The sequence below is a fragment of the Mycena indigotica genome (genome assembly GCF_014461135.1).
Source record: "Mycena indigotica strain 171206Taipei chromosome Unknown Mind.scaff0009, whole genome shotgun sequence".
Taxonomy (NCBI): Eukaryota; Fungi; Basidiomycota; class Agaricomycetes; order Agaricales; family Mycenaceae; genus Mycena; species Mycena indigotica.
Genome location: NW_023503008.1, coordinates 3,091,357 through 3,103,546, shown reverse-complemented (window position 1 = coordinate 3,103,546; position 12,190 = coordinate 3,091,357). Strand labels below are relative to the sequence as shown.

General features: G+C 51.1%; 4 protein-coding genes across 4 annotated transcripts; 3 read left to right on the top strand and 1 right to left on the bottom strand.

The window, feature by feature from the left end:
• Nucleotides 1–175: 175 nt before the first annotated feature.
• Nucleotides 176–2,145, bottom strand: MIND_01075200 (FYVE-type domain-containing protein; the record flags this gene model as incomplete). The annotated part of the gene is made up of 9 exons (XM_037367326.1): nt 176–283; nt 333–525; nt 573–701; nt 751–1,038; nt 1,087–1,150; nt 1,198–1,379; nt 1,428–1,768; nt 1,817–1,995; nt 2,040–2,145. The coding sequence occupies 9 exons, from the start codon at nt 2,143–2,145 to the stop codon at nt 176–178; spliced, it is 1,590 nt and encodes a 529-aa protein (XP_037216720.1).
• Nucleotides 2,146–2,228: 83 nt separating this feature from the next.
• MIND_01075100 (FYVE-type domain-containing protein) lies at nt 2,229–4,607 on the top strand (the record flags this gene model as incomplete). Its single annotated transcript, XM_037367325.1, has 7 exons — nt 2,229–2,270; nt 2,319–3,411; nt 3,459–3,522; nt 3,571–3,858; nt 3,905–4,033; nt 4,081–4,273; nt 4,323–4,607. The coding sequence occupies 7 exons, from the start codon at nt 2,229–2,231 to the stop codon at nt 4,605–4,607; spliced, it is 2,094 nt and encodes a 697-aa protein (XP_037216719.1).
• A 312-nt stretch (nt 4,608–4,919) lies between these two features.
• Nucleotides 4,920–8,167, top strand: MIND_01075000 (Leuk-A4-hydro-C domain-containing protein; the record flags this gene model as incomplete). The annotated part of the gene is made up of 14 exons (XM_037367324.1): nt 4,920–4,999; nt 5,050–5,379; nt 5,428–5,485; nt 5,704–5,909; nt 5,960–6,017; nt 6,081–6,226; nt 6,277–6,356; nt 6,405–6,424; nt 6,470–6,759; nt 6,807–6,900; nt 6,947–7,056; nt 7,106–7,371; nt 7,420–8,099; nt 8,150–8,167. 14 exons carry the CDS (start codon nt 4,920–4,922, stop codon nt 8,165–8,167), a joined length of 2,436 nt encoding a protein of 811 aa, XP_037216718.1.
• A 1,961-nt stretch (nt 8,168–10,128) lies between these two features.
• MIND_01074900 (SMI1-KNR4 domain-containing protein) lies at nt 10,129–12,169 on the top strand (the record flags this gene model as incomplete). The annotated part of the gene is made up of 3 exons (XM_037367323.1): nt 10,129–10,388; nt 10,438–11,329; nt 11,384–12,169. Exons 1-3 carry the CDS (start codon nt 10,156–10,158, stop codon nt 12,167–12,169), a joined length of 1,911 nt encoding a protein of 636 aa, XP_037216717.1. The 5' UTR covers nt 10,129–10,155.
• Between the last annotated feature and the right edge of the window lie 21 nt (nt 12,170–12,190).

Genomic DNA, 12,190 nt, shown 5'->3' with positions numbered 1-12,190 from the left:
TTGATAAATGGTGTTTGTTATGTGCAATGGGGGCGGAGAGCAAGCAAACTCATTACTGTCAATCAGTGATTCTACTTTTATGAAGCGGGGAACGACGATGCTTAACTACGAGCAGCGGCACCCGATTATCAGCCATTAGGTATATCATCTCGTCGTCTACAGCCCCGCATAAGCCTTATTCGCTCATTGTGAGCGCCACACTCCCGACAAAGCCGTCCTTCAGACGGCTACAGGGGTTGCCGAGGCCGTTGTATTTGCGCGTTTGGTTGGGCATAGGTAGAAACTGCCTGATGATCAACAAACGCGCTACGAAATTTATTGATGATATATACCTGGAGAGGGAACATGTTCTTCTGTAAGAACAGATTTGCCCGCGTCATGACTGCGATCTGGACTCGTTCCTGTGACCCCCCATTGGGTGCAGCGAGGTTTCGTATCCACTTTGCAATCGCGTCGTATTGCGCGAACGCTTCAAGCAACCGCTTTCTGGCGGCGGAGGCTTCTTTCGTAGGCTGAGAATCATGACTAGACTCGAATGAGCGGTTAAAAATTCCAGGTGACGAGCCACGAACGTCAGGCTAAGAATCAATTCTTGGAACTGCGGTAGAGAGTCTTCAATCTCCTTCTCCAGAGCAATGAAAGCGTCGTAAAGCCTGACGAACGTCGGGACATGAGTAGCTTGCTGGTGATACTGCTGTCGTCTGTTGAACATAAGCAACACCTCCCTGACTGATAACCCCCTACACATACAGCAACACAGGCCGACACTGATTGCATATTCTGACGCCTCGTAGAAACTTCTCTTCCTCTGCAAGTTCCTGAGGTGGTATTGGACCGCCGACAGTTGAGGTCTTCCGCTTCCGTACACCATAGTCAACACCCTCACCCACTTCTTCAATCTCTCGCGTCTTGGGATCGACAACGAACAGAATGGAGCATAATTGCGGTCGTTGAGGTCGTTTCACCGGTTGCGCACATATTATCTGTCCACATAATCGGCAATGATGCTTTCGATTGGTGAGCTGGTGGAAGTTGGCCCTACAAATTTTTTCAAATATAGTGTGGGGGAAACACGCAAACACCTACAGACACAAAGGGCACTTGCTTACGGCTGAATCTTCTTCCCACGGAGTTATCCGTTGTTCAGCAGCTGCAGTCTTGTGAATAGTAACACCACAAGGACGAAGAAAAACAAACATCGAGTATCCTCCTTGCCCCCACTCAAAATACTCTTGATGTCAATATCAAAAAACGAAGAAGCACGCCGACTCTGAGTTGCTTGCGGTAGCATACCAGGACGCCTTTTCGGTTCATCGGGGAAATGGAGAGAAATCAGTTTTTGAGGTGGAAACACGGTGGTGGCTGGCGTGGCTGCGTCTCTTCATATATTATACTATGAGCTTGAGGGGGAATTAGGCAAAATTCACTGACTAGAAACAACCAGGACGGACTCATCGCGCTCGCCGAGTCCTTTCACGGTTTCTTGGAGGTCCTCAGCCCACGCCATGCCGACAGTTTGACCAATATGGGAGGTCCTTGCACGGCTTCCTTGGTACGCGCTCATTCCACCTGCTTGCCTTTCTGCGGCACGAACATCGGCCATTTCCTGCTCGCTGGCAGAAAGAGGCTTTGGTGCAGTCACATGCCTGCGATGTGCAGTATATGCTTCTGGAGTCAGATCTGCCTTGGATGTTGCGAAGATCGAGTCAGTGAAGAGGGAGGAACCAAGGGATTTGAGAAGCGACGCGCGTGAAGACGCATAGAGCATCTGATGCGTATAAGAGTGTTAATATGAATAGAATTCGACATTGTGCACCTTCTCCCTGACTTTGGCCGTGTCTGGGACAAAGTAGATGACGAGCCATTCATTATCGTCAAGTTTGGTCAATAGGTAGGCAGGAGTATTTTCTTGGAGGATGTCTTCCGAGTCCAATAATTGGAGATCTTCTTGAAAGGAGCCTTGAACTGGAATGGATGATGTGTGGACGAGAGCCTCTTGAAAAATTGTGAACGGTGTAGAGCCTGGTGGCGCGACAAACCATTCACGATTGAGACTTTGATGAACCGCGTTTGTTTGCTGTCGACTGCCTCGCCGAATATTTTCTTCAGCTCATCGGTGATCTCGATACCTGAGGGAGCCGACATAGCAGCTCAGAAGATGTGTAACCTGACGTGACAAGCGCGGTTTCCGTGCCGCCATCATGACCTTCCCGCAGTGACCTCTCAGGATGACGGACAACGCACCCAGTGTGCCTTACCAGGCCTACCGCGTAAGCTTTCGTGGCGAATAATTTGGGGGGTCTCACCGATAACCCTAGTCTAAACGACACTCTTATACGTCTAATGCGCAAGTTAGAACCATCACCGTTCCCGCCGCGTCACCTCCGACTTCCCGACCAACAAGCTTATTAGTCCCCGCCTCACCTCCAGCCGTTCAGAATGGAGTCTCTGCTTCTGAGAAAGACAGTCCAGTGATTGAGATATCAACACCTGAAACTATCGACCTTCCGAAATCGCCTCCACTTCCTGTTGTCGTCCTAAACCCTTCCCCACCCGCGTCGCCTATCACCGAGCCAGAACCTCCTTTAGTCAACGGCTCACCCACAACTCCCTCTCCACAACTTCCCATCGAACCACCATCCTCACCTGCCGCTTCATCTTCTACAGCTTTACCAGACGATAAGCCCCGCAAGACCTCTACATTTCGTCGTGTCCCACGCGCGCCACGGACACCATTACCCTCTTCTCCGTTAGCTGGTGGTCACACACGAACTATTTCCAGCTCATCACTCGGTTTACCCGCTGCACGATCCCCCCTCGTGGCCGAGCACTCCCAACGACCAGCATCCGTATTTGCCGAATCATCATTGTCTTCTTCCCCGTCCCGGCCATCACCGCTTCCATCCTTGGTTGAAAATCGCAGACATTCAACCCCACTCAACGCCGATGCGGTAGCAGCCACGCTAGCCACCACTGTGGTTCCTCCTCAGCGAACGTCATCATTGCAGCCAACATCACCTGCAAGCATCTCTCGCGCTTCTTCTGCGACAATATCTCGCCAAACATCTCCTAGCCCAGCACCTCCTTCGCCCTCAGCGTTGAGTCCACCCACTCCTCCTCGGCAAACATCAGCGCCATATCGACCAGGTTTCCAGCCCAAGGGCGTCTATCGCCCAAGAACTGACGAGTTCATTGCTCATCGACAAGCTCATGCTGTGTCAGCTGGCTATGCCTCATCTGAAAGGACAAAATTGGAACGACGGTTAGAAAAACTCATTTCTCTTCATTTCCCCAATGAAGCGAAAAGGCGTCCTGGTATGCTACCGCAAGCAACTCAGAGTCGGCGTGCTTCTTCGTTTTTTGATATTGACATCAAGAGTATTTTGAGTGGGGGCAAGGAGGATACTCGATGTTTGTTTTTCTTCGTCCTTGTGGTGTTACTATTCACAAGACTGCAGCTGCTGAACAACGGATAACTCCGTGGGAAGAAGATTCAGCCGTAAGCAAGTGCCCTTTGTGTCTGTAGGTGTTTGCGTGTTTCCCCCACACTATATTTGAAAAAATTTGTAGGGCCAACTTCCACCAGCTCACCAATCGAAAGCATCATTGCCGATTATGTGGACAGATAATATGTGCGCAACCGGTGAAACGACCTCAACGACCGCAATTATGCTCCATTCTGTTCGTTGTCGATCCCAAGACGCGAGAGATTGAAGAAGTGGGTGAGGGTGTTGACTATGGTGTACGGAAGCGGAAGACCTCAACTGTCGGCGGTCCAATACCACCTCAGGAACTTGCAGAGGAAGAGAAGTTTCTACGAGGCGTCAGAATATGCAATCAGTGCCGGCCTGTGTTGCTGTATGTGGGGGTTGTCAGTCAGGGAGGTGTTGCTTATGTTCAACAGACGACAGCAGTATCACCAGCAAGCTACTCATGTCCCGACGTTCGTCAGGCTTTACGATGCTTTCATTGCTCTGGAGAAGGAGATTGAAGACTCTCTACCGCAGTTCCAAGAATTGATTCTTAGCCTGACGTTCGTGGCTCGTCACCTGGAATTTTTAACCGCTCATTCGAGTCTAGTCATGATTCTCAGCCTACGAAAGAAGCCTCCGCCGCCAGAAAGCGGTTGCTTGAAGCGTTCGCGCAATACGACGCGATTGCAAAGCGGATACGAAACCTCGCTGCACCCAACGGCGGGTCACAGGAACGAGTCCAGATCGCAGTCATGACGCGGGCAAATCTGTTCTTACAGAAGAACATGTTCCCTCTCCAGGTATATATCATCAATAAATTTCGTAGCCTGTTTGTTGACCATCAGGCAGTCTCTGCCTATGCCCAAACGCGCAAATACGGCAACCTCGGCAACCCCAGTAGCCGTCGAAGAGGAAGAAGACTTGATCGACCCGTCGTCTGCTACAGCACTGGCGCTCCAGCCGTTACTGGAGCAAGAGGCGCTGTTGGAGACGTATGTCGAGGAGGCAAAAGCTCAACGGAAATTCGAGGATGCAAAAACGTTGCGGGTCAATTTGGGCGAGATTCGTGCAGAAATTGAGCGGTTGCTTGCTGCAGAGGGGTTGAAAGGGCGCAAGGTGAAGAAGGCAAGGTGAAGACGCATAGTTTCCTCTATCCAACAACTGCGATTTTGCCGAGTGGCAGTCCGATGCATGGACATTGCTCGTGTTACAAGAGGACTCGCCGTTTTCAGCTCTGAAAATAAACTGGCGACGATATCACAAAGTTGTCGTCTTCCTTTCCTGTGAGCGCCGAACATAAGAACTGTCCGATGTGATTTGGTCTAGCGTGTCGATACGATTGAATGTTAACCGCGGTGCGTGCGCTGAAAATGTTGCGGGTCAATTTGGGCGAGGCAGAGCCCCTATATCACACATTCTCTTCTTTGACACACAACAAACCACAAAATGCCTTTCGAAAGTCCATCCTCAGACCGTGACTTTAGTTGGGAGCACTTCGCCTACGGAAGACGAGTGTATTTCTCCTGGTCCGTGTCTCCCACTACCATGGCTGGGGTTCATCAATCGATTCTAATAGGCCGGACAACGAAATGCAAACGTTGTCCCTGCCACCACCCGAAATGCAAGACCAACTCTGTCTGTATGGCTATGTGCTTCTCGACACCGAGAGCCCCGATTATCCTGCGCTACGCAACAGCGTTATAGGGTCGGAACTCGTTGCCATCCGGGCCTGTGCAAGGTTCACCTGGACAGTGGCACGCCCACAAGACTTTGTTGTCTTTTTGGGTTTTTTTGATCCTACTACGAAAACGGTCTTTACTTTCGCCACTGGCGATGACAGGATACCTCATGATCCCTTCCTGAGGGATCTGGAAGAAGTCATCAAGGCGCCCAAGGCTCCCACTTGGTTCGCTGTTGGAAAAAACGAACCATTTGTAAGTTGATTTCACGTAAGGCTCGTTCAAATTGTTGAATGGCAATGGCAAGACGGTCCAGATCAATACCGAAGGCAAGTAAGTATATCTCTCTTCTCGTCAATCTCATATGTCAATAGCTTTGACAAACAACTGGGAACCATATTACAAAATTGTGGTCGAAGGGTAGTACATTTCATAGTGGAAAACAATCTTCTCATACACATCTTTGCTCAAACAGGAAATAGGTATTTGACTCAAAGGGAAAGAAGAGAATACATAGATAATAATTTATGTAATAATTTAACCCAAAATAGGTGCTTCTCTTGCCATTTGGGGATACCATATTATCGATCAACCTCTCCGACTCTACCTTCATGGACCCTGCATCGCAATCCAACTTCGATAAGATTCTGTCGACCAACGTCGACCTCGACTGGACGGTTGATTTTGCGGAAAAGACAGTGTCTGGGTCTGCGACCCATGATCTGACTGTGCAGGAGGACGACGTAACTGAAGCCATGTACGGCCTCGCTAAAGTTTTGCTCGCGGTCGTTTAACGGCTGGGCACAGCTTCGACACAGGGTATCTTCAAGTGACGGCGGCGAAGGTCGACGGGTCGGAAGCTGCGGTCCGTTTGCGTTCCGTTTAGTCGTATTTTGGACCCGCTCTGAAGACGCGATTGTTCGTTCAGTTCGATTTGAAGGCTCACCATGAGGTTATGGGCTCTGCACTTCATGTCACGCTCCCGAAAGGCCTGAAGAAAGGCACGTCCGTCAAGATCGCCATTGCGTATAGCACCACGAAGGACTGTACCGCGCTCCAGTGGCTGGAGAAAGAGTGTGTTTACTATATTATCCACCAAAAACCTTTCACTCATGCCACTCCAGGCAAACCCAAGGCAAACGATTCCCATATCTCTTCAGCCAGTGTCAACCAATCCACGCCCGAGCACTTGCTCCACTTCAAGGTCACCATCTTTTGACCCCAAAAGCACCGTTTTGAACGTTTGGTCCAGACAGCCCGTCAGCCAAAATTGTGTGTTTCGCGCACAGTTAGCCCGACCTCTCATCCGATTTGCAGACATACACCGCCACCGTTCGTTCAACCCTGCCTGTTCTGCTGTCTGCTGTCTGCATTTCTCCTCCCGTCTCAGGTCCTCCTCATGCAGGGAAAGAAGTCGGCAAAGATGTGGTGGAATACAAGTACGAGCAGACGGTTCCGATCCCCTCCTACTTGTTGGCAATCGCAAGCGGAAACGTTGTCTATCGGCCGTTCCCTACCATCAAGGGGAAATCGTGGCGGACTGGTATCTGGGCAGAGCCAGAGTTGATCGATGCGGCTTACTGGGAGTTCAGTGAAGATACAGCCAAGTGTGTGATTCGTTGTTCTCTCGTTCTGCTCAGATCTTGCCCCATAGGTTCCTCGCTGCAGAAGAGGGACTCGTTGTCCCGTACAAATTCCACGTTTATGATCTGCTTGTGCTGCCTCCGGCATTCCCTTACGGTGGAATGGTAACTGCACTATGCAAATACTTGTACCTGAACTGATGATGATTAGGAAAATGCTTGCCTCTCGTTTTTGACGCCGAGCCTGCTCACTGGGGACCGGACATTGGTCGATGTCGTCGTTCATGAGCTCACGCACTCGTATTTTGGCAACGGTGTAACGTCTGTCTGCAAGATTCATTCTGTTTCCTCGCTTTTAATGTCTAGTCAGCCATGCTCATGCTGAGCATTTCTGGTTAAATGAGGGCTGGACGGTCTATATCGAGAGGTTGATGCAAAAGACGCTTCACGATTCGGAGGCGGCTCGAGGATTCTCTTTTATCATCGGTGCCAAAGGTCTTGTCGACGACCTGAAGCGCTATGCAAACAAGCCAGAATATCAACGACTCGTTATTGAGTATGCAAAGGGCGAAGACCCAGACGATGCGTATTCTCAAGTCCCGTATGAGAAAGGCGCGAACTTGATCCTTCATATCGGTTGGTGTTTTTCTGGTTATTGGTATTCGTGACTGAATGCAAGAACAGAGCGTACGATTGGTGGTTTGGATGTGTTCCTGCCATATGTCAAAGATTATGTGAACACCTACATCGGCAAGAGCATCACCACCCAGCAATGGAAAGACCATCTTTATGGCTATTACCAGAAAAACTCCCCAGACGTCGTCAAGCTTCTCGATACCATCGACTGGAATGCCTGGTTCTACGGCGAAGGCATTGAGCTCCCTGTCAAAATGGAATACGATACAACACTCGCGCAAGCAGCTTATGCGCTTGCTGACCGCTGGGATGCTGCACGTGATGCTACTGACTTGTCATTATTCAAACCCGACGATTTGGAGGGCTTCAATGCCAACCAAATCATTGTCTTCCTTGAGCGCCTACAAGCACTCCCCGCGCTTTCATTAACACACCTTACCACACTCGGCAGCGTTTACAAGATCGACTCTACGCCGAACAGCGAAGTACGACTGCGGTTCTACGAACTTGTGCTCAGTCCGCCTACCTCGGAGACTGCCAAGCGTTTCGTGGGAGACGCGGCCAAGTGGGTCATTGGCGACGATGGAACGGGTGTTATCAAGGGCAGGATGAAGTTCTGCAGGCCCGTCTTCCGTGAGATGGTCAAGGTCGACCGTGAGCTGGCGTTGGAGACATGGAAAGCGAACAAGACCGGGTTCCATCCAATTGCACAACGTTTGATTGAGAAGGTGCGTGTTTTTGTTGGTTAGATTCGGTATGCTGACGGTAATGCGAGCAGGACTTGGGGCTGGCATGAGTGCACAAAGAGCTGGAAGTAAAACAGGACGTACCACAGTAGAAGAAGGCTATTATCCTGTTGCCCATGATCGCATTCTCAGCTTAGATCAGCTCACCAAACGAAACCACCGTCGCCAATTATGTAGACAAGCGATCTCCACGACCGCAGCGCTGCCAGCGCAGTTATCCTCGATTTTGTTCGTTTTCGAAAAACTTGAGAAAGGCAGCTGATAAAACTTCGACTATCCCCCTATCACCTTCCTTCACTTCCTAGTGTAACGAAACGTCACAAGTCATGCCTTTCGCAAGTCCAGATCCATCTTCGCATGAGTTGAGTTGGGAGCATATAGCCTACGGAAAACGAGTTGACTTCTATTGGTTAGTGCCTCGGAGACCAAAATGGGCCTGCCAGTGACCAATCGATTGTAGGCCGGACAATGAAATGCAACCGCTGTCCCTGCCGCCACCCGAAATGCAAGACCAAGTCTGTCTGTATGGCTACGTGCTTCTTCGGGAAATCGACATCGACAACGCTGACCATATTGCACTTGTTAACGAGGTTACGGGGTCAGAACTCGTCGCCACCTGTGCCAAGTACACCTGGACATGCCCCGGATGCCTTGTTGTCCTCTTGGGGTTCTTTGATCCTCAAACCAAGGCACTCTTTAGTCTCGCTACTGGCGACGACAGAATTCCCCATGATCCATACCTCAGAAAACTGGAACAAGAAATCCGGACGCCTGAGACTCCGATTTGGTTCGCCACCGAAAAGAATCCATCGGGATTGCCTTATGTCGAGAAAGTCTGGGTCAACATTAAAGGCAAGGATATAGGCTTGTTTTTTGCCACTGATCTGATCGTTCATGTCAATATAGCCCTCAAAATAAACTGGAAACCATATTATAAAGTTGTTGTTGAAGGTGTAAGTATGTGACAATATATACTCTTGTGTCTGGGTCTCAGCAGCAACGAGATACTAGACTTGAGGGCCAACGTGGAACCCATTGCGACAAGCACGACAACTTCGAGGGTGGGGGCGCTGAGTGCGGGGCTCGCACGTGCACAGTCCCACGCCACACCGTGACCGAGCGGGGAGAGGTGGCCTGGCAAGGCGGCGGCTTCCCAGTGGTCCATAGGTGTGCTGCGCATGACGATTTGGAGGTAGGCAATCACAGGGGAGATACATCGGTGAGGGTTATCGAGAGTGCCGTATGGAAAGACCCAATACAGGTATGGGAGTAGGTAATCGTCTTCGCGTTTGGCTAACCAGCAGTGGCCACAGCTGATGAGAACCCGGCTCACACTGAGCGCGGCCAAAGCTGCTGGATGATGTGGTGTCTCCTCGAAGCATGTCGCAACGGCAATGGCAATCCCGTTGAGTTCCGCCAGCTGTACCAGATTCTGCAAGGCAACTGGGTCTCGGCCGTCATCCAAGTTCACCAGCAACTCTTCCTTCATCTTCACAATATGCGGAGGAAGAGGGGTAATCGCATCTCTTAACGCTGCAATAGTGCCCTCAAGAGTAGGCGTAATGCAGGTAGCGCCGAGCGCACCAACGGCTCGTGCAAACTTGTATTGTTGATAAACTGCGGCATTGAGGTGTCACGTCTTGGTCACATCGAGGTGTCACGTCTTGGTCACATCGGCCCGCAGCCGAAAGCTCAAGTTTACCTTGCTTATGAGTCTTCAGAGGTACCAGTACTTACCACAATAGTATTTGTCGAGGCTTGCTACTGTCGGGTACGAGCATGGAAAAACAGTTGAGATTGTTGTAGTTTGCCCACTACTTATAGTGATCCACTAATAAGCACTGTAAAAATGTCTCCAGACCATAAGACTCATACTATCTGGAGCTTGGCCCTTATTTGTGTCAGTTGAAGCCAAGTCTCGGCATAGATACGCACTATCCTGCGGCGTTGAACGAGGGTGAACGACGAGAGAATATTTGTGTGACCCTGTGATGTGTCACGCTAGGCGCCTTCACTCTCTGTCCCGCATCGTCATCATATGGCTTGGTTCAGGAATTTATTCTCCACCGGTGCCTCGCAAGACCGTCGGGGCCAGGCCATGCACTCGACCCACGACGCATTTTCTCTACGGACTAGTTCTCCCGTATTTGGGCAGAATCATCCCGACGCTTTCAACCCAGATGACCTCGAGAGTGCAGCCGGACCCTCATATACATATCCACCGCAAAACTCTCCTTTGAGCGCGCCTTCTTATGGTTACGGTCCTCCGACGTCTGTGTCTTTAGCTTTTCTACTACCAAATAGGCTTATGTCCTTTCAGCGCAACATCATCAAGTCTTCTCCCCACCCACCACAGCGACCCACTCCACACTCCCTCTGCCTACCCACCTCTCTCCGTAACGTGGGACCGACTTCGTGCGTGGCTTGGTCGCGAATATCCCGAGCTTGGCGACACACTGAATTACGGCATACTACCGCAAGACCTTGCACTTGTGGAAGAACAGTTCGGCTTCGAGTTGCCGCGAGTCGTACGCGAGTCGTATCTGACTGTCGATGGCCAAGAAGCAGAGTCGGCCGCTGGTTGTGCTGAAGGCCTTTTCTTTGGCATGACTCTGCTCCCACTCGATGACGTCCTTGACGAATGGCGCTTTTGGAGGGAGGTCGATGATGACCCGGCCACTGGTGCAAACCTTCGATTGCGTGAAGGGATGCGCTCTGTTCCAACTGGATGGATCCGCAAAGAGTACTCTCAACGAGGCTGGATACCACTCATCGCTGACAAGGCCGGCAACTACGTTGGAGTCGACCTCAATCCAGCTGACGGCGGCCAAGCTGGCCAAGTAATCGTGTTCGGGCGAGACTTTGACACCAAGGTCGTTCTATGGGGCGGGGAGGGTCCCGCAGGTTGGGCAAAATGGCTTGCATTGTTTGTTGACGATCTTGAAAATGGCGAGGGCTACGAGATTGGAGTTGGCGACAACAGTGATGAGGCCGAAGATGATATTGGTTACGAGAGCTACTTTTACGACGGCACTGGTCGTGGCCAAGGTGACGGCGGCGGGGACAACGGTGCTGGAGGCGGCTTACGTCTGGCTGGCGAGTATAGGGGATGGAATGTGTTTGAAGCCTGGGCAGACCGAAGTCTGCAAAAATGGTATGAAATGGGCGTCGTAACGGAGTCATTGGAACCCGTCTTCGAAGAACAAGTCCAGGTATGTGGTCCGTTTTACTTTTTTTCCGTTTGCACTTCTGACTTAGTTGGATAGGAAAAGCCTTCTGCTGACCTTGGTGTGGTTGTCCCCCCGGATGGCGAAGCTCAAAAAATTGTTACCGACGACGTTTCAACGCCTGTTAATTCAACACCAACACCAGTCCCCACCATCAATGTCACCAAGCCACCAGCGCCGCTACCTGTTGACCTCCCTACAGAAAGTGATATCGATGTCCCGCCATCACCTTCGGATTCACCCCGTTCCTCGTTCCACGATGATCTTGAGTCTGGCAGGGCAATGGGCATGCGCGAGGTCAATCACGTGGCAAAAGCTCTCCCCTCAATACCTAGTCCAGCAGCACTTCCCCCCACTCCCGAACCAGTTCCCGACCTTCTAGCAGACTCTGCTCCTCCTTTGGATGCCGCACCCATCGCACCTTCTCCTCCCCGACCATCAAGCACCGAGTCGGCGGAGCTCATATCTTTACCACAAGACGACCCTACTGGAGACGCCGTTGACGCCGTTGATCCTGATGTGACTATTCGACTTGTTGGTGGTGGGGGTATTGCGGGCACCTCGGAAGGGGAGCAAAAGGAGGAGGAGGAGACAGCAGCAACCCAAACTGATGGCGAAGTCGATACGGACGCCGAGTCTATAGCCGAATCGGTTGGCTCACAAACGGCGGCAGCATCTACAGAACCATCGACTAAGAAACACAAGCACAAGAAGACGATGAGCGGGCTCTCGGGTTTGAAAAAACTCGTACGGAAAAAGGACTCTAGTGCAAGTGTCAAGGATGCTGCTGCTGCTGCTTCAGTTCCTGTTGCTGCTGCCACGTGAGTGTTGCGGGTGGACATACGG